Source organism: Aspergillus bombycis (genome assembly GCF_001792695.1).
Source record: "Aspergillus bombycis strain NRRL26010 chromosome Unknown contig00197, whole genome shotgun sequence".
Taxonomy (NCBI): Eukaryota; Fungi; Ascomycota; class Eurotiomycetes; order Eurotiales; family Aspergillaceae; genus Aspergillus; species Aspergillus bombycis.
This window is the reverse complement of record NW_019170199.1, coordinates 4,748-26,239: the sequence shown is the minus strand read 5'-3', so window position 1 is coordinate 26,239 and position 21,492 is coordinate 4,748. Positions and strand designations below refer to the sequence as shown.

The window sequence follows — 21,492 nt, the reverse complement described above, 5'->3', positions numbered from 1 at the left end:
GAATAGCACATAGAATAGCCCATACAAATGGCTTATCCGGAAGCGCGCTACATTCTTAGGGGTCTGTATACGATATTATTAGACAATTCGTTCTTTGTTTTCTATCCACAGTCCATCTCTATTAGCTTATATATGTCAAGCCAAAAGGGTAAAGTCATCATCCGGGACATCCTGAAGTTCTCATCTCGGATATTCTCAAGCTCACTACGGCGGCGACACGATGGCAGTGGAACAAAAAGATCGTATACCGACTTGTTAAGATGTCCGGCCGACAGGCAGGAGGTACTACGGCAGTAGAAGGCAGCCAATTTGGCCGGCTGGAGACTTCTTTTTCTACCGGAAGAGGAAGTATACGGCCGGGTGATGGTGTCGATCGTGTTGATCTAGGTTGCTCCTCATGCTGGGGTCGCCGGTTTGACCTAGAGTAGTCCTCATCTTTCGTAGTAGGCTCTCGGGAAAGGATGACTGCATGTTGTAGTTTGTAAATAGTTCAGAATTCCCAGAATAATATCACCTCTCCCGCGAAGTGTCAATCTCCTTTTTTGCTGAGGGTCGTACTCCAGTATACCTGGATCGCGCCTGGGCTTCTCCCTGGATATTCCTCCGAGAATCGCCTCGTGACCTCGACAATGGTAGCAACCAACAACAGCCGACAGAGTCATGTATGAGGCATTTATGCTATTGGGCATACTCGTCCCAGACACATTCTCATCGCCATATGGGTAATTGCGAGATCAGCATGGCTGGGAGGAGAATGGGGACGAAACAGAGGCGCAGGACGGGAGGCCGCCGGAAAAGGAGGGGAGGTGGGGCAGGCATCAGGTGTACCGCGCAATCAGCCTTGGGTGGAGTCTGTTGGAGGTTGGGAGGGTCAGACTCTTTCCTAGATGAAGAAAACTGGAAAGGTAGATACTGTAGAAGGCCAATAGGCAACATGACGACTCGAATGAATATACGCTCTGGCAGTAGCAGCTGGATGAACGGAGGATATGAATCATTTCGTCAGATAACATGGATGAGGAGAGAGCAAAAAGTTTAGCCAACGAGCCGGTCCAGCTGACGGGGCAGAGAATCTGGAAGTGGAGGTGAGCAAAAAAAGGGGGGCGAAAGGGGCAGGCGTCTCTGGAGTTGGTGAGACGACGGGCCGCGGCCGGGTGAGTGCAGAATATGGGAGGGGGGTTGAGGAAAAAGAAGTAATTGGACTGAGAGAGGCGAGGGCAGTTCTTATATACTCGGAGGAGCCAGCGGGCGGTGATAACAATACGGCGTACCGGGAGACTATCCCGAAAGAGGCAAAACTAACCGAAACAGGAAATTCACAGGTCCTCGCTTTACATTCAACATCTAAGCTTCAGCTATTGCTAAGCATCAGTATCATATGTATTCACGATATAGAATGTGAGATACTAGTAAAAGAATTTGTAGAGGTGCTGAGAAGATGTGCAGTAGTTATTGTTAGATTGTGACGTTGCAGTGATAGGACAAAGATATTAGGAGCATTGTCCTGCAGCAATTGCCAAAGGGAACAGGCATAGCACATTGAACAAGTTCAATTCAAATATGGCCCCCCTCCCTTAGATACTGATAAATATCATGAACACCATAACCGCTGTCCAAGTCATCCTCATCCTCATCCTCATCCTCATCACCTGAAGAATCAACATCCGTCACCTTCTGCCCATTCACATCCTCCACCCAAGTCTCATAACCATCATAATACGGAATCAAACCGGGCTTCCCAATAGCCGGATATCGTTCGTCAAACTCCACTACATCCCACGAACGCGAAAACGGCCAAATCCCACAAATCTTCAAACGGACCCAACCCACATTATAAGGCTCGTGCCGGTATCCCTTATCAGGAAAATAGCGATCAATCAAGATCACATATCCCGTTTTTTTGGTGATCCAATTTTTGCTTTCGAGGCAAGGCTCTGGACTCGCCAGAATAGATTGAAGGGCATGGTCATCGATCATTAAGCAAAAGGCTGACCGTGGAGTGCTACGATGATTGTAGTCTGGATGTCGTTCTACCCAGTCTTGGAACAGTTGCCGGACTTTAACAGGCGAAGCCCCCTCTAGCAATTGTTTATCATCAATAATGACGTTTTTAAAGCCCTCCCAGACGATCTCGGCTGGTTCAGGGTCATCGTCATATCTTATAGTGCAGTGGATATAGCGATTGAGTTTGGCAAGGGCCTGGTTCCAGTCCTCGTCGGAACCGTATGCTGTCCGGTAGATGAAATATCCCCACGGCCAACCTTGGCCCCAGTGTACGGATCTCTCGAGGAACTGCCTTGAAAGAGTCTTGCCCCACCATGGCTGACTTTCAAGACGATCATAGAATTTCACTATCCCTTGGTCTGGCGAAAAGTCGGATGAAGCCCATGGTTCAGACCAGGATTTGTGGTAGAAGAATCCGTTGTACGAATCAGGTGAGGATGGTCTGGTTTGGTCAGACATGGTGCAAGGAGGCCGATGTCTGCTGGTTTGAACTCTGCGCGTCTATGTAAAGCTTTTACATAAGAATGCTTGGGACTTAAGTCTAGGCGGGGTAACCTACGGCAACCACGTAGTACCCGGCTTAGTGAATTGTGTGGTCGTGGCTCACGCTGTGGTAAATAACGTAATCCACGGGCGAGCGGCCATCCCGGGCGAGCGGCCACCACACCAGAATTCTACGCACCTCCTAGAAATGAAGCTATTCAAAACACCGAAAAATATGCATTTCTATAGAAAATTTAAATAGTCTGACGATTAGGACACTGAGTAATTTTATGTCCTAGTATATTACAGCTAGAATATCTTGGTGGAGCACGTACACACTGGCTTTCTACCGGAGTGTCTATATTTACTGAGGCAGTAGTTATAGGCTCTACAGTAGAATTTCTGTCTTGTATAAGTTTCTGAGCTTTCTGAACTAAAATATCTGATTCTATAGTAATCTATCTAGTAGAGCGCTTTTTCTTTTTAAGTATTTTTATATTTGCGGTGTGTAGTTTCTTGATTTTCTGCTTTATAATAGTAGCTTTATTTAAAGCTTATTTATAGTCTTTAAAAAACTATTTTATTACTATCTTAGTAGACGAGTCAGGATTTTTATATAAGCTCTAAGCAGCTTTTTCAGTGTAGTCTCCTACTTTTGTAGTTGCTTTAGATTATAAGATATTTTAGATACTAAATTAGTAGATCTACTACTAGATCTACTATCTGGAGATATTACTTCTAGTTGAATATTTAGCTGAGATAATATATACTCAGAATTAAAAGAAATAAGACCAGTAGCTGAAAAACTGCTGTAGATATTACTGGTAGTATATATTTAAGCTCTTGTCTGAGAAAAGATCTCGAGAAAGTTAAATTTATTGATATAGTTAAAATCTAATCTTATCTTATTCTTAATTAGCTGTCTATATATATATTTTAGAGAATTAAAGCAGTCTATATTAAGTGGCTGAAGTAGATAAGATAAGTGTATAGATATACAGAGAGATATAATATTATTTTGACTGTATATATTGTTAAATTGAGATATTAAATAACTGCTGTGACTATCGAGTATTAAAAGCTAATATCGACCAACTGTACAGTCAGCAGTAAATAGTATAAATAGCCGCTGCAGCTAATATAGATCTATTTTATCGATAATCCAGCTATTTGTACTCGTTTCTATACACCAGTCTGATAGTAGATCTATCTTGTATCAGCCCTTAATATAGACTTTGTCTTTGAAGATAAGATAAGATAGAAGAGGTTCTCTAGAGCTAATATACTCAATAGAAGTGATCTATTTCTGGTTCTCTGGCTATAGAAGAAAAGATCTATTAGCTAACTCAGCTCGAGTAACTACTTTAGCAGTAGATATTAAGCCTATTACAAAGCCAGTTTTATTAAAGTTGTAGATATCGTCCGGTTGAATATTATACTGTATTATAGTGATTTGTACGCGCTCAAACTACTTATATAGAAGCTTAGAATCCTTGTATTTAGCGCGCTGATAGTTATAGCGGTGAGAAAATTGAGTTTTTAACTTCTTACGGTGTTTAATAAAAGTATATACCCAGTTTTTACTAACAGTAGTAGGAGTATCAGTAAAATCACGTTTTAAAAGTAAGATATTGGCCATTTCTCGTACATGAGCAGGTCGAGGCGGTGCTCCACGCTGATCTAGCGATAGAATCCAGTGTACCAGCGAATTCTCCTTATTTTGAGTCAATTTATGGCCATTGGCGCGTGTTTCGGCTCGAAAAGTATGGCTATTCAGGCGTCTCCGAAGGGTAGTACGTGGAATATTATAGATACGTGCTGCTTCAGCTATAGTGCGAATTTCTTGTTTTTTAATAGCTGAGATTGCTAGTAGAATTCTACCTTCTTGTTCAATAGAATCTTTTAGCTTTCTGGCTGCTTTTGGTGGCATAGTTGGTGGTTGAAATATATAGATTCTTCAAGCGTGGTTGAAATTGGTTGACGTGGCCGCTCGCCCGGGATGGCCGCTCGCCCGTGGATTACGTTAATTTAGTGGCTGTTAATAACCCATGGCCTTAGCTGGTGAGAACGTTACGTCTTACACAGACTTTTCCCATTTGATCCTTGGATGTTTTGTTTGGCGAAGATAATTAACAATCTCATGCTGTTATACAATAACTACTAAACAGGACCCCTTGGTTCGTAGGTCGATACTTATCAAGCCCCATTATAGCTGTCAAGCACTCCAAAAAGAACCACTTTCACTGATTAGGTGCATAGGCTCTCTAGCATATACTCTTCGGTCGCTTCCCCAAGGTAACATCCACTACGATGCCTCATCGTCACCGCTGTTGCTATAATTGCTGTCAAACCCCGCGATAGGTCCAACGCAGTAAGCATTTCCAACCACTAGCTTCTCGTCGCAAACACCTATTGTCAAGGATGGATTGGCCTTCAAAAACAGTTCCCAGTCAATAGATTCTTTAACGCAGATCTTTGTGCATGTTTCTTTAGCCTCCTGGTCTGCCACAACGTGCCATCTTGCACATCTCAAGGTTGTCCCTTCCGGAACAGTTGCGTTGGTTGGAGGCGGAGACTCGGTATCATCTCCCGTCTGCGGCAAAGAAGTCACACCTACAGGGGGTGCGGTGCCAGTTGATGTACCACCCTGGGGTGCCCCGCAGAGAACTTTCCCGTAGACTTCGTTACTCGCCTCCTGGAGATTAGAACAATCGCGTGTGAGCCACGGGTTATATTTGCGAACATTGTAGCCCGCCGCATAATCTAACCCAAGGGACTTTTCAATGGAAACACACGTATCGCCGTCCTTGAGTGTGTACGTAGGCTCGCAAGTGAAAGGGAGGCAAAGTTCTATACCGGCAGGGATATCTTTGCAATTGAACAGATTAGGATTGCCGATAAATAGAGCGGCAGATGAGACGCTGTGTTTCAGAGCGATGGTATCGCACGTATCCCCGGAAACAGTGGTGTAAATTGTGTCCGAGGCACAGAAAGTAAGATTATTGGCATACGGGTTCGCCGGTTCCTCGATGGGTGGAGGGATATCGGTAGGTGCGGAAAGATCACATTTGGAGTTCATAAATATAAGGTCTGATTGATATGTTTCGTCGTAGATAGAGTATGATGTTGACTGCATCATCTCATAACGTTTAACGTAGCAGTATGAGCAGAGCTCATCCGTAGGCATATCGTCGATGGTGTTGACAACAGTAAAATCATTGATAACGTCTGTAAAGAAACCCTGTCAGCACCAGCCTCGAACCACTATTCTTGGCTCGGAGGCAACTTACCGCCGCAATATTTGCCAGTGTCAGGATCCTTCACGCATGTTTCGTTCCATCCTGCCCAAAGAATACCTCCGGGCTTCGTCAAGACGACATCGTCTTGATGGTAGTCGGCGCAATTTAGCGTGACACTTTCGAACCATGCTTCTATCGATTCACCACAGGTCTTCTCACACACTAAGTCCGTTAAGGTGTCGTTTTGTAAGCCTGCTCTCCACTGCAACTCACTGAGCATGTACGTCTGCTCATGACACTCAATCAACCGAGTCATTGCCGTTTTGCAAACCGATGAGACACTTGACAGAAGATCTTCATCCCACGTGGAGTCATATAAGTAAAATCCATCAAACTTGCGTTTTCCGATCATCTCCTGCTTTGTAAACAGCCAAGCAAGCAACGAAGCAGTATAGCCATTGCGAACGTCTCTGGACCATAAAGGAAGATGACCCAGGGGTGTAATAGACTTCACAATAGCTTTCGTGACAAGATTGAAAACCCATAGGTCATTGGTTTGTTCAACGTAGAAAGCGCTATCCTGACAATCTTCTGTATCGAGACACTTTTGGGAATAAGACGAGAACCAACTGTACAGGCCTGCATGTGATATTAGACGGAGAAATAAGAATTATAATGAGAGTTTTGGGAGGGGGGGTGCGTTACCAGAACCCAACATATACACAGTACTAGAGTCGATGACTCTAACTGCCCAAGATACAGCGCACCCGACTTTATTATCATCGCAGCTGGAAAAGTCCGGATCGTTAGGGAACGTTCCTGGCTTGAATGGCTCTGGCGCAGCGGTGTGGGCTGAAAATAAGGAGATTCGGTTTGAATCATTCCCATCACTAAATTCTGAGCACCAGAAAGCTGATACTGGTATAGCACATTGTGCTCACAGGAAGTGCCATACATCCATGTAGGCCCTTGGCTTTCAATCAGAATACCACGAGCAGAGTAAATATCTACCTGGTCTTGTGATGTTATGTCCAAATCATGATCGGCTGTCCATGCCCAAACATTCTCCATGTAAGCGGAGGCAGACTTGGTGATACGCAGAAGTAAGGAAGCAGCTATGCAATTCTTGTTGATATTAGCCGGCTGTTTCGGACAATCAGCGGCCTGAAGGTTGGAACCCTTGGCTCCTCCAACACGAAAATGAGAGTCTAATGTTGTCAGTCAGGTCATGCGTCCTTAAGGATAGTGAAAGCGACCCACCCCATAAACCTGCAGAGCCCTGCGTGGATTCATGAACATTCCATTCCATCAAGACAGCTCCAGCCGTTGGACCCGAAACTGTGAACATCATGTCCTGAATTTCAACAATGCCAACATCCCCCTCTTCGCCCACTTTCACAGCAACGTGAGGATTCTCGGCATCCTGGAATTTACTTCCTGTTGCCATGATTTGAGACCAGGCTTGCCCAACAATGCGAGACCCTTTAGGAATATTCAGTGTGTCTTTTACCACATAGATACCATAGGGGAAATAAACGATAGATGACATGTTCGCAGCCGTTGATAGGATGCTATTGAGGACTGCAGTGTCATCTGTCTTGCCATCACCCCTAGCGCCATAGGCCTTGACATCGAAAACTTGACTATGACCGATGTCAAAGTATTGCGGCCGACGACGGACGAAGAAATTCGGTGTACCTTTATTATATACTGTGCTGCCAGTAAGACTTTCACTGCGCTGCATTGCCGGGAGGTTCCTTTGTTGGGCGAATTGGACGTCGTAATCCTGAGCGTACAAACCAAAGCCCCAAGCATCAATAAGGACCTCGTTGCCTCCGGCCAGAATAGGATCCGTGAATCTTTCAGCCATGATGGCCTTCTCGACATTGTAGAATCCCACATTCTGTAATAAGAAAGCAGTGGAGTTTTTGCTATAGAGGGAAGTAATGATACCGGTCGGAGTATTGGCAATAAGGGCATCAACCAAAATAAGTGAGCCAACGCCTTGACCATTGCTCATGGGGCCGCCGGCCTAAGGTCTAGGGTTAGACACACGAAACAGTTCTGGTGGAGTTAACTTTTGTGCACTTACGCCACCAGTGACAACAATTCCGGTCCCGCAAGATTCGATTACAACATCTTGCATTGTCCAAGCCCAGTCCCAATGTATCTGAAGCGCAGTTTTGCAGTTGACAAAAACCAGGTGATTTGAGGTGAACTGCTGGTTTCCAAGGTAAGCTCTATAATAGAAGTTGTCAGTGACATTTATCCAGAGTGAGGACACGGTAGGAGCAGTCACCCGAAGTTTCCACCCACAAATGTCAGGTTGCTCATAAAGCCACCACTACCATTTTCCATATAGATACCCTAAGAAAGCAGACTAGGTTAGTGAAAACGTAAACACATGATGGATTAAGGGGGTCCAAACCTGCTGTGTAGTTTCCTGGTCTTGAGCCATATAAAATTCAATATTTTCAAGCGTTGTTCCCTGGGCAACTTGCCAATGAATGGCACATACGTATGCCATGGGATCAGTGCGAGTGATATCAATCTTGAAATTGCGTACGTTTCGAAGAAAGTTATTAGTATTGATGTACCTGCGAAACTCAGTATAGGTGCATATACGCGTACAGACAGTTATAATAGACGAATGCGCAAAGCATGTGAAAAGCGTACCATTCCTCTTGATCTCCGACATAGACATCAGATGTGATGACACCTAGACCAACGAAACTGGCCGCGGCAAGAATGGTTGGGTAATCGGTTGGCTATTCATGACATATTAGCAGGGGCGCACATATCCGGAGCTTGTGTCACTGCTTTGATCAAACTCACATCACCAAGGAACTGAGTATTGTAATACTGGATAATCGAACTGCTGACAAGGTATGTACCTGGAGGAAAGAAAACCACCGCTGGGTATATTGTACTTGATCCACAATCTGCACCACATCGTCCGCCATCTGATATGGCTTTGTTGATCGCAACTGTTCATGCAGCGTGAGTATATTCACTGGTCAACTAAGAAGTACAATGACGGCTTACCAGTATCATCAGTAATTCCATCACCTAGTAGCAGGTCAGTATATCTATTTACTAAGTAGGGAGTTACCCAGAGCACATACCCTTGGCACCGTAGTCCTTGACATTTCTCCACACCTAGTATAAAGCTTAATATCTGGGGAATAGAGGTAAAGTATGGTAAAGGTGATTACCTTATATCCGTCAGGCGCGAAAGGACTAACACCTCGCTGTTCAATGTTTGCCATCCAAAACTGGGATCCCGACGCGGCTCTTTTGTGCAAACTCTGAGAGGAAACTGGGAACAAAGTCTCATCGCTGTTAAAGGGTGCATATTCCACGAGCCCATTCGGCCCTCGTAGCACCTGAGCAGCCATGTTGGTATCGTTCCCATTCTGCCCATACTTTGCTTGCATGGCTGCTGCAAGGGCACTTTCTTTCCCAGTTGATGGAGAAGGTGGGGCCGATTCTGCAAGGATGCGAGCGGCTTCAGCGAGCTCTGGCGAAATGGTATATGCCAGGCTCTTGGGGGCGGCTTTTGTGGTGTTGTCTCGCTTCTCTTTCATTGAGCCATTATTTGATAGATCACCATAAGCGGCCTCCATTGAATATAGCTTCTGGACACTCTCCGTGGAGTAATCCAAAGGAGGGGCCGTCACTCTCTTCCCAGTGGTCTTTTTAGGATCGGTAAATTCATATTTGTTGTAGTTAATATTCTCATAGCGGAACTTGTTCACCACTGCCAGAGCTTTAAGAGCGCGAGAGACTTTAAGCGCAGCATCAGAAGTCCCGAAAGATGTATGATTCGACGAGTGGCCGATAGAGGTGGAGGAATGGGGCAATGAAGCAGAAGAAACAGGGGACGGGACACCAGAGCTTGCTGCACGCTGATAATGACGGTGGAGGTGCTCATGGACGTGATGCCCATGAGACAAAGCCAGTGCAATACTTGCTTGCACAATTAGAAACAAGAGAAGAGAAAACAAGCGTCTCATTTTGAAACGTGCCTTCTCGGTGTCTCGAGAAGAACGTTCGTCTCAAAGGGACGATCGATTGATGAGAAGTATATGTCCTTTGGCTAAGTCGGAGTCTAGGTACTTAACAAAGTCCGTCCCCAAGGTCGTCCTGACCTATTGTATCTGATGTTCCCTTTAATAACATTAACAAGGTCAAGGAAACTGTGATATCGGCAAATTCGCTGGTTGCGTGTTAGTCGATTCCGAGAAACCCCGAATCTAATGCAGTTCTCAGGGGCATTTTAGAAGTCCACTCCGACTTATTTTGCTATCCAGAACAATTTCGAGCGGATATTACTCCAAGTTTGACCGTCTCGTCTTCTTCTTTCAGTCCCTTTTCGGAAGTTGTCCGCGAGCATGGCTACATCATCTTGAGGTCCAGCCCACTACCATAGTAATGGAGACGTCGGTTAAGGACAAAACTGGTGGGCACTGCTAATATTCATTAGTTGTATTGGGCTGCTACGTTATGGCTCATATCGACACTGGTGGGTCATAGCATGAGATCTTTTGGCCGAGGCCGGAGATGTCTTCAGGTACACCATATTTGAGCCACCGAAGTATCACGATTCGAACCTAGATTGGATATTATGGTTACATCGCCTGCGTTGAGAGTTCCGTTAGGGCCGGAAAGAGTCGAACCACTGTTTGTCGATAATCTCCTAAGCTCACTTAGAGCATAAAAGTCAAGCTAGGCCTAGGGTCTAGCGGTGGCATAGTGTTGCAAGGTTCTCAGTGAGACATACCTGTGCTGTTTACGGGCTAGGTACCGGTTAGTGTGATTATTTTTTGGACAATTCAGATTAGCTTCATTAGCCCCATGCCCCTGAAGTCCTCAATTGGCGCAGGAGATGAAAACAGATCCTAAGCGTAAACCGTTAGATTACCACAAGAGCCGCCAAGCCAAACCCGAGCCATTGTTTTTCCTTCCACCAGACATGCGTATAGCCAGGGAGGTGAGTAGCTGTAAGTACGTACTAAAACTCATACATACATTACAAGGCATCCTTAGGCTCCCTAATAGTGATCACGTGGGTGCGGCCGCGTTTACTCTACATTATTTTCGTTGTTCAGTAAATTCAAAGTTCAATCATAATGCATCCAAATTGTCGGATTCCATCGCTTAGAAGATCGCTAAATTTTCATAAACGTTGGGTTGCAACCCGGAAGGGAATCCTGCCGGAAGATCCGGCATAAGCCGAGAAGGGGCTAAGTTCCACAGGATTGAACTTCCTTGAGGCTAACTAAGTACTAATACAACTTGTTGGTGAGGCACGATGTAACTCAATTTTGACCAGGCGAACTAACTCATCTGTTGTAATTAGCGCTCCCCCGGAGACGAGTCCAACGAATAGAATCCAACGATTGATCCGTCTATTGTCATACTTTCCTTTAGCTCGTGTGACAAGTTCTTGTGATCGGTTTGTACACGTATGCCTGGTTATGCGTAACTATATCGATGCCCACAATACGTAATCTCTCTGACCTTTCGTACGCACTTTCGCTCTTTCAATTTCAGGTCGTTCTCGCGTAATCTCTGTTCAACTCCTCGGCAAATCCTGTCGTGTTCGTGTTCCGTTTCCGTAAAAATCAGGATGTCGTCCAAGTGTATGGTCACATTCCTACCCAGAAATTCCCAAAGTACATTTTCGATGAATATCTGCCACTCTGCTGGTGCTGTTCCAATTCCAAACGGTAATACAGTGTACTGAAACGTTCCTAAGTGACATCTGAACGTTGTAAGGGGTCTGTCTTGTCGTCGTATCGTCATCCGGTAATACGCTTCTTCAATGTCCAGTTTCGTAAAGTATCGGGCTTTCTTAATCTCATTCCAGTAAGCGGCGGTCGGTGGCGGTGCGTGCACTCTCGGTTTCAAACAATCATTCTATGCAGGGAGATCTTTGGCCCCTATCTTTTGCGCTCCACCGACTATTAGGAGTGCTGACCAGACACTAGAACAGTGGACACAGAATTTCACTGGCTCCTGCTCTAAATACACCTCAACCCTACTTCAAGGTTTGATGCAGCTTATACCACCATGGTATGGCTAAACGGGGTTCCTCCTAAGTCGGTGATAGTTCGAATAATAGCTTCATTTGGGGTACACGGAAAGTGGATGTTTCCCCTCCGCTTATACTGCTACCCTATGCAAGTGTAATTACATCCTTCGGAGATGAAGCGTGGTGGCAACCGAAATCTTGAGTTCCGAGAAGTGTGTGGACAAGACGATAACACGCCATGTAATCATTAGAATTGGTATTATCAAATAGAATATGTAGGGAGAACACCATTGCCCCTTTTTCCTTGGGCTATCGACAACCTACTCTATTAATAAGATATCATCTCCATGAGTGACACATAACTTGCTCTCGCTCAGGTGCATGTGTGGCAGGAAGCTGTGAACACAGAATGTCAGGGAATCAAAGACCCTCTTCGCGGGTCTCAGGCCTGACTTTTGCCTTTCTCTTGCTCTTTCTTTTCCCGCTTGTACTTGCACAGGGCTGTAGCAAAGATAAGCCTTGTGCCACTGGTTGTTGGTAAGCGTTCCAGATCCTGTCTTACAATTCTCTTGAGGTTCTGATCGGATCTGTCAGCTCGAAAGAGGGATACTGCGGGACCACCGAAGCACATTGTGGTGATGGCTGTGTTGCAAACTGTGATTTCAAACTTGGCTGTGATGCGTCTAATCCCTGTCCAAGCGGATGCTGGTAGGAATGTTACAAATGATCGATGAGAGTCATGAACTGACAGCTTTCAGCAATAAGTTCGGTATCTGTGGACTTGGACCCGACTTCTGTGGCGCTGATGTTTGCGTTGCTGGGTGTGATTCGAAGGCAGAATGTGATCCGGGCTTTGGATCAGAATGGTCTGAGAAATCCGGCTGCCCACTTAATGTGTGCTGTTCCAAATTTGTAAGAATACGAGTTTATAATCAACTTTATATATGCCTATCTAACTCGACTAGGGATTCTGCGGCGTGACCAAGGAGTTTGTAAGTAGTATCTGCGCTTGAAAAGATGGATGTGAAAATTGACTGACTCTTTGTCCCACAGTGCGGAAATAAAACAGTTACGCACAAGACATGCAGCAAAGATGGCTACCTCTCGCGGGTTGTGGGATACTACGAAGGCTGGAGCACTCGGCGAGCCTGCAACCAGTTCTGGCCTGAGCAGATCCCACTGGGAGTCTACAGTCACATCAACTTTGCTTTCGCTACCATTGACCCTGAAACCTACGAGGTACTCCCTGCCGATGAAGCAGATGCACCACTATACGAACGTCTAACGACCTTAAAGCAATATGATCCTGATCTGAAGGTTATGATCGCTTTGGGAGGTTGGACCTTCAATGACCCCGGACCTACAGCCACTATTTTCTCTGATATTGCGGCATCCGAAGAAAAGCAGAAGAAGTTCTTCAAGTCATTGGTCTCATTTATGTCCACGCATGATTTTGATGGGGTGGACCTGGATTGGGAATACCCGGAAGCTGATGATCGTAATGGAAAACCAGCGGACTATGGTAACTTTCCCAAGTTTCTAGCCAACTTGAAGAGTACGTTGGACAAGACACCTGGGCGAAATGAACTGTCTATTACGCTTCCCGCATCATATTGGTACCTTCAGCATTTCGATCTAAAGAAACTAGGTAAACATGTCAGTTTCTTCAACATCATGACTTACGACATGCACGGAACCTGGGACCGTGGAAATAAATGGACTGGTGAGTACTTGAACGCTCATACTAACCTGACTGAAATCAAGAACTCGCTCGACTTGCTCTGGCGTAACGATGTCAAGGCCGAGCAGGTGGTGATGGGTCTTGCATTCTATGGTCGCGCATACACTGTTGCAAGCCCGTCGTGCGTTGAACCCGGCTGTCTGTATCTGTCTGGAAGTGTGAAAGCGGACTGCAGCTATGAGACAGGAATCCTGCTTAACAGTGAAATTGTGGGGACCATGACGACCAAAAGTCTGTCACCGAAGCTTTATAAAGACGCGGCTGTCAAGGTAACTCACTGGGACAACCAATGGGTATCTTATGACGATAAAGACACATTTAAGATGAAGGCCGATTTTGCCCGGGAACAATGTTTGGGGGGTGTCATGGTATGGGCAATCAGCCATGATACGAAAAATGCCACCTTCACCAAAGCTCTCGCCCAGGTGTCTAACCGCCGAATTATCGCACAACGCCAAGTGGAGGACCAAGACCATATCACAGATACTACGAACTACGACACGTGCAAATGGAGCAACTGTGGTGAAGCCTGTCCTGCAGGGTGGCAGATGATCCCACGTGAGGACCAATGGAGGAATAAGAAGGATGAATATATGCTTGATACAACCGGATGCAACGGTGTAGGCTTCCGTTCGTGGTGCTGCCCTCCCACAAAGGCCCCTAAATGTGGTTGGTACAGCTTCAACAACGGACATTGCGAATCCCAATGCCCTAGTGGGATGGTAGAGATTGGATCGACACGAAACGGGTGCAAGAGCACTGAGTTTGACTACCAGGCTGCCTGCTGCACAATTGAGGACGATAATGGCAATGAGTTGACAAGCATGACCCTTTACAGTACCTCTGAATGGGCAGCTTCGCCACATTGTGACACCGGGGTATGCTCATTTAAAGGAACTACCATGCCAGATATACTGGTTCAATCGGGAACAGGAAGTGGGGGTGTCTATTGTATGCCAGGCAATGTGTATAAGGAAACTGTCTACCCAAAGCACCAGCAGACAGAACGCAAGTTGTGTTACAACAAGGACGGCAAACCCCCGAAATGGGACAAGTGCCAGTGGCATAACAATATTGGTCTAGGAAAAGGTGGCCAACGGTGCTGGTCTGGCTGTCCTGATGACACTGTACGAGTCGCTATGAACACATACAATAACGGCTGCTACGCCCGTGGTGGCGAGGCCTTCTGCTGTAATGCTAACTACTATACGGAAAGTACGCGGCTGTCGGATGACCTCCAAAACTTCCAAGATGCCGTGGACGCGTGGATCAAAGACCCTGGTTGTGCCTCATCAAGCTCGTCGAAGTCTCTCAGCACCCGAGATAGCAAATGTGACCGAGATATCTTGGTATTTCACCTGGCACAGATCCTCACAAGTGGCATCTCCAGTCAGGATCATTGGGAAACGCTTGCCAAAATATGGGACGACGTTGCCGTTAAGTACGCACACCTCGCTGCCAAAACCTTAATGGAGTACTTCAGTTCCGAGGACAAGCTCATGGGAGCCCCAAAAGTATTCGCCGGGAAGGTTCTTGATCAGCCTAATACCTACGATCTCATGATAGCTGGGGATAAGAATTTTATTTCCTGCGATGAAGATCTGTGCAAGACTCTAGGATGTGATGATGAAGATGATGAGGCACTTGCGAGACGACACCACCAATGGGGAGAGCAGGTCAGTTCAATCTCGTCTTCATATGCAAACTTTGTGACTAACTGCCCAAATATTTATTTCGGCCAACAGAGAGATGTTCTACGGAGTCTTGAGAAACGCGGTCCAGCGGAATTGGTGGCGTGGTACTGTACCGACTCCGCCGGTAAGACATGGAAAATTGAGTACTGGAAACACGCGTACCCTAGTCGTGGTGCCTGGAAAGGAAACGAGAGACCCATGCGGGAGGGCGTTTCTTATAGTGATCAAGAACAATGTGCTAATTGTGATGTTTCCGAACGCCAAATCACCAAGAAGGAGAAGAGGAACTTTACCAGTACGTCACCCACCTATCAAATGGTTTTATGCCATGAAGCTAATGGTCTCAAGCTGAACATATCGTGGAGTTACAGTCCATTCCCATGTTTTTTGACTACTTGGTGAAGAATAGTATGTGCGGCGTCGACTGCGCGTTCTTTCTCAATTACTTCATGCAGGATGTCTTGGTAGACCCCCCCACGCTTCCTGGTGGGAACAACTTCAAGACACCAGTTGATCGCATTATGGAGTCCCTTGGAAGTGATGAGCTTCGGGAAAATTTCCGGTTACTTAACAAGTTCCTCAACGAACTAAAAGGACAAGTGTGTGGCCCGAATCTCCCTTTCTCTATCAAATAATGATCTAGCCGAACAGGCTTGATACTGACCAATAAATTAGCTCTGGCGCTCGGGTATCGGTGAAGTCAACTCTAGAGTGACGAACCTTTTAAATGACAAAGACCTCGCCGGAGCCCTCAGCATCGTGCGCGGTGTGAGTAATACGTCCGATGTGAAAGTGAATGTAACGACTAGAAGCTAACCTAAATCACAGGTTGTTTCTGTATTCAACTACATGAACTTGCCAAAGGTATGGAGACGATACAAGCAGACAAACATCCTTGTTCGTCAAGAGCTCGAGCGCATACAGAATGCATACAAAGCAGCCAGCTCAAAGGATGTAAAGCTCCTTCAATGCTGGGATCTCTTCCTATATGACCTCATGAAAAGCATGGCCGGAGAGAGCCGCCAGTTTGTGGTAGATCAGCTGGCGAAGTTCAAAAATGACTGGGTCGAGGGTAAGAAACCAGGTGACGAAGATTGGCTAGCGGAGGTGCAGCAGGTCCAGGACTTTGTGAAAGGGATTGAGAAGCAGCTGGACAAGATCTCAATTAATTTGAAAGATCTATTCTAAGTGGGTGTGAGTACGTACATCGAGCTAACAGGACTTATGAGGCCAATGGACTCATAAGTCTGGAAATAACATCATTTACGTACGCGCTTCAGCAGATTTCTAGAGACATTCTACAGTAGATATTTATATCACCAATATTCTGAACCTCACGAAGTAGAATATGGAACCTAAAATATTTATCCTTTGTCCTCTTCACTTCCAATAATATGGCCAGCCTAAGGATATAATTCTAGTAACATCAACTAAATAAGCTGCAGGCAGCTAGTAAGGTAGGTCTTAGCATATAGCGGTAAAGGCATTGGGCCATATACCAGTGGCTATTTAGCAAAACAGAATACCAGTCAACTTACCCGGGTGGAACAACAGGCCCCTTAGTCGTTCATATATAGCATTTTAGCTGGAATCTTCTTCCCTGACGATATCTTCAAAGTAGGCTAAAATTTCGTCGTCCAGACGTTGTTCCTTTCAAAGAACCCCCAAAGCTTCTCCAAGCTTGACGAACGTTATTGGGCAACATGGCCAGAATAAAGGACACGAAAAACAAGTGTGCAATTTTCAAAAATCTCTAGATATATTTTTGTGGCTCAGTTCTCTCAGGCATGCTTGTTATATGGACATTTTGTCCGAGGTTTTGGTTGCGCTCTAGATGGACCGGTGATCTGCTTAGTATGGACTTTTAGTCACTGGGTATTGCTTGGTATTGGTTCAATTGCTCTATCATATAATTAAGACGCTGTAATAATTTCCTTTTACTATTGTCTGAGGTAGAGAGTCATAAAGAGTTCTGAAGAATAATAAAGAGTAGTATACAGCAGTAGATAGTAGAAAGGATAGTGGGGACAGGTGAAGATCATGGACTCGAAAAGATTACGTAGAAATCAGACTAGGCGGGGCTATAACAAGTAGTGTGTAGTACACACGGTCTTATACTACGTTGTTACCCAGCATGATCATCATCTAGACAAAGATCTTCAATACCACTCATGAATATCAGTATCGCAATATGCATTCAACAATGAGCAGCATATAGAAGGTAGAACTATGTTGTTGTTGGGGGGAAGACAGTTTAGGTGGGCGGTGATTACAGATGTATCAAGTGACCATAAATAAATACCAAAAACGGCAACACTAATCGAAACAGTTCACAGGTCCTTGCTTCACGTATCAAAACAATGGAATTTCCTGAGCCTCATATTTACTTACCGCAAGGTTCGCACACGCACACAGCCATCTTGCTTCATGGCCGCGGGAGTAATGGACCTGAGTTCGCCGAAGAGCTCTTTATCTCTATGACCTCCAAGGGCCACAATTTGGCCTCTTGCCTCCCGAACTGGCGTTGGGTATTTCCCACCTCTCGCGATCGTTGGAGTGACAGGTTCCAGGAAGAAATGTGTGCCTGGTTTGACGCATACTCCTTGGACGACATCCATGAACGACAGGATCTGCAGATTGCCGGTTTGAGGGAGTCGGTCACGCATATCCTGGGCATCCTGAACCACGAAATAGGAATTCTCGGGGGGGATACTAGCCATGTTTACCTGGGAGGTATCAGTCAGGGGATGGCAACCGCCTTATGGACCTTGTTCTGTGCCACCAACCAGATCCATCAGCCACTTGGTGGCTTTGTGGGGTTTTGCAGCTGGTTGCCATTTGATACCAAGGAGGTCCGCCAGGTAGGCTAGGTGGATAGTTGATAAAGGGAAAACCAAGTTCACCAGAGCCAGCTCTCCAGCCCGGCGACCAGCGCCAGTCAACGACGTGATTCTGAATGAGACAAGGAAAACATTAATTGCAGCATATGATAAATGGAGAAGTACACCAGCTCTGGTCCATGGACCCAAGAACCGATGCCTACGAATGACGAAAGGTAGCGTCAGATGTTGAGACACAACGAGAGAAAACAAATGTCCACAGCTGGCAAAAAGAGAGAGGGCGCGCACTAAGAAAAGTATAGCAAAAATACCGCCAGCGGTAATAGCATAAATGGCTAATGGGTCCATTCTTCGAAATAAAAGACAGTTAAAGGAACAAGGAAGCATGGATAAGGGAAGGAGGGTATACAAGCAGACAGTCTTTATAGTACATAAAGCTACATGAATAAATGAGGACATCCCGCGCTGAAGTGCTCTGAAGGAAGGCGCCATCAGCAGACAAACGAGAGCTTCTTATGTAAGTTCCAGTCAATTAGTATGGCCATATCCCAAGGCAAGAATACTTAAGTACCCTCGATCGCACGATTTCTGGGGCCCGAGAAAAGCATACTATACGGTACCACGTTTGCGAAGCCCGAAATGTTAAAGAATGTTAAGAAATCTTTCTGGATCAAAAAACGGTACTCAGAGAGCAGTCGAGCAAAATTACAACAACTTCAGCGACGTAAGAGTAGCTTTTTTAAGAAAGCCGCAGAATTCAGTCTGGAGTGCGAATCCGATATGGTTGTTGTAATTAGGATCCGGAAAACCGGTCAGGCGTATATTTTTGATTTATTATCACAGGAGATATGATTAAAGACACTCCCGAGCTTAGTATATACTGTAATAGTATATTTATATACTATCTAATTTATACTCTAGATATATTTCTATCCTCTTCTAATTCATCAGACAATTGAGGATATTTTATCCCAGCTCGGGGAGTGTTTACTATTATCTCCGGTTGTTTGACTCAAGGTGACTTAGGAAACAATTGCGAGGGCTATACTATAGTAAAGGAGCTAGTCTCTATTTTGTTAGATTATTCTATTTTTGTCTGCAGCGCTTCAGTGGTTTCGCGAAAATAATTCGTCAGATAACCAAGAATCCGGTGCTAGGAGTACCTTGGTAGCTTATATAAATTAATCAGAATCACTTTCAGCTTCAGCGTAAATGAAGTAGTAGATCTACTAATTCAGTGTATAAAATATATTATATTTTAAAGTAACTATAAAAATAGGATGCTACGCTGAAGGAGCTGCTTAGAGCTTGTAGAAAGAGCCCTGACTCATCTACAAAGACTATAATAAAGCTGTCTGTCAAAGGCTGTGAACGAGCTTTGAATGAGACTACTATTGAAAGGTAGGAAGTTGGGAACTACGCGCTGTGCGTGAAAGAATGCTTTAAAAGAAAAAGTGTTTTACTGGAAAGATTCCTATAGAAGCAGGTGCTTCTAGTTGAGGAAGCTCAGAAGCTTATAAAAGGCAGGATTTCTACTATAGAGCCTATAGCTACTGTCTCAGTAGATATAGACGCTCCGGTAGAAAGCCAGTGCGTACGCCCTCCGCCAAGGTGCTCTGGCTCTAATATTATAGGGCATAAAATTACTCAGTGTCCTAATCGTTGGATTATTTAGGACGCGTGGAATTCGGGAGGGGTGGAACGCTCGCTTTCCGAATACGCTAATGTAATCGGTAAACGAGCTGCGTACGCAACCGAGCTGTGTACCATCCGCGTTTTCGACGTGTCTGAATTTCTTAGACGATCTAAATATCAGCCATACCACCAAAAATATCTAAATTATTAAAATTATATGTTGAACAAGAAGGCCGAATTCTACTAGCTATATCGGCTCTAAAAAAAAAATGAATTTAGTAGCCTTAGGAAGGCAGCTGAGATATTTAATCTATCCGAGTCTATCCTACGCAGTCGCCTAAAAGGGGTCTCTTTTAGGGGTGATATACGCGCCAACGGTTATAAATTGACTATTAGTGAAGAGGAATCGCTTAAGTAGTGGATTATATTACTAGATAAATATAGAGTATCTTCTCGGCCAGTATATATATACGAAATGGCCAGTATCCTATTTTTAAAATAGGATACTATTTCTTCCTCTACTACTGTAGGGGATAAATAGATATATAACTTTATTAAGTGTATATCTAAGCTTAAGATCTGCTTTATATACTGCTATAACTATTAATGTGTCAAAGCAGAAGATCTGAAGATTTTAAATATCTGGTTTCAGTAGATAAATGAGGCTATTCAGAAATATAGTATAGTTTTATCTAATATCTATAATTTCGATAAAACTAGATTTGTAATAGATCTAATAGCTACTGCTAAAGTAATTACTAGATCTAATATATTAGATAAGCTGTTTTTATTACAGCCAGGTAACCGAGAATAGGTTATTTCTATAGAATATATTAGTTCTAATAGATAGATTTTTTTTTCTGTATTATATTTAAAGATAAGATATATATAGAGGTCTAGTATAAGAATCGAAAGATTCTATCTAATTGAAGGATTGAGATTAGTTCTAATAGCTGGACTAGTAATAAAATAGATCTATATTAGCTGTAGAGTTATTTTATACCGGCTACTGTAGGCCGATCTATCGGATAATATTGATTATTTATTTTAGACAGCCACGATAGCTATCTGATATCTTAATTTGATCAGATATACTCAGAAAACGATATTATATTAATATATATATCTTTTCACGCTTTTTACAGATTTTAGCCGCTTAATATTGCTGTCTTTTTATCTTTAAAATATATATACAGCGGTCTTGTTAAATCTAAAATATACTGTAGATTTTATTATATTGATAAACTTGATTTTTTAGATATCTATTCTGAAGCTTGTATATAGATATTTACTAGAAGTAATATTTATAGTACTTTTAGAGCTACCGGTCTAGTTTCTCTAAATTCTGAATATATTCTATCTCAGCTGGTAGTTCAGCTTAATATTTCTATATCTCTGGGTAGTAGACTAAGCAGCCGAGGCAGCTCAGTATTTAAAATATCTTATACAGTCAAGCAGTTAAAAAAGTCAGAATCTATATTTAAAAGACTGCTTAAAAATCGGTCTTGTAGTCCCGATTTATCTACTAAAGTCTGTATAAATTAGATAATTAAAGATACTGAGTAAGCTATAAATAGTATAATACTATTTAAGTATCAGCTTGAGCAGTATAAGACTTTATATAAAAGACAGTCTAAAAAGCGAAAGTGCTCTATTAAGTAGATTGCTTTTGAAGGGGGTATATCAGTATCTGACACCCGAATCTATATAGAGCGTAGAGCTCAGGCAGATAAAGCTATTCAGGGAGACAGAACTCAGCCTACTGAATCGGGGTCTAGATGTGTATTCTCTAGATATTCTGGCTGTAATATACAGGGCT

The 21,492-nt window shown here is 44.1% G+C and overlaps 4 protein-coding genes across 4 annotated transcripts; 1 reads left to right on the top strand and 3 right to left on the bottom strand.

Moving 5' to 3' along the window:
* Nucleotides 1–1,554: 1,554 nt before the first annotated feature.
* On the bottom strand, nucleotides 1,555–2,463 carry ABOM_012091 (uncharacterized protein; the record flags this gene model as incomplete). The annotated part of the gene is made up of 1 exon (XM_022539219.1): nucleotides 1,555–2,463. The coding sequence occupies one exon, from the start codon at nucleotides 2,461–2,463 to the stop codon at nucleotides 1,555–1,557; it is 909 nt and encodes a 302-aa protein (XP_022383242.1).
* Nucleotides 2,464–4,792: 2,329 nt separating this feature from the next.
* On the bottom strand, nucleotides 4,793–9,742 carry ABOM_012090 (uncharacterized protein; the record flags this gene model as incomplete). Its single annotated transcript, XM_022539218.1, has 12 exons — nucleotides 4,793–5,715; nucleotides 5,778–6,365; nucleotides 6,449–6,934; nucleotides 6,987–7,758; nucleotides 7,819–7,966; nucleotides 8,026–8,093; nucleotides 8,155–8,323; nucleotides 8,403–8,494; nucleotides 8,562–8,713; nucleotides 8,772–8,795; nucleotides 8,852–8,885; nucleotides 8,942–9,742. 12 exons carry the CDS (start codon nucleotides 9,740–9,742, stop codon nucleotides 4,793–4,795), a joined length of 4,257 nt encoding a protein of 1,418 aa, XP_022383243.1.
* A 2,735-nt stretch (nucleotides 9,743–12,477) lies between these two features.
* Nucleotides 12,478–16,386, top strand: ABOM_012089 (uncharacterized protein; the record flags this gene model as incomplete). Its single annotated transcript, XM_022539217.1, has 7 exons — nucleotides 12,478–12,675; nucleotides 12,729–12,755; nucleotides 12,817–15,180; nucleotides 15,250–15,493; nucleotides 15,547–15,797; nucleotides 15,874–15,966; nucleotides 16,027–16,386. 7 exons carry the CDS (start codon nucleotides 12,478–12,480, stop codon nucleotides 16,384–16,386), a joined length of 3,537 nt encoding a protein of 1,178 aa, XP_022383245.1.
* Nucleotides 16,387–17,585: 1,199 nt separating this feature from the next.
* On the bottom strand, nucleotides 17,586–18,386 carry ABOM_012088 (uncharacterized protein; the record flags this gene model as incomplete). Its single annotated transcript, XM_022539216.1, has 2 exons — nucleotides 17,586–17,924; nucleotides 17,985–18,386. 2 exons carry the CDS (start codon nucleotides 18,384–18,386, stop codon nucleotides 17,586–17,588), a joined length of 741 nt encoding a protein of 246 aa, XP_022383244.1.
* Nucleotides 18,387–21,492: the final 3,106 nt, after the last annotated feature.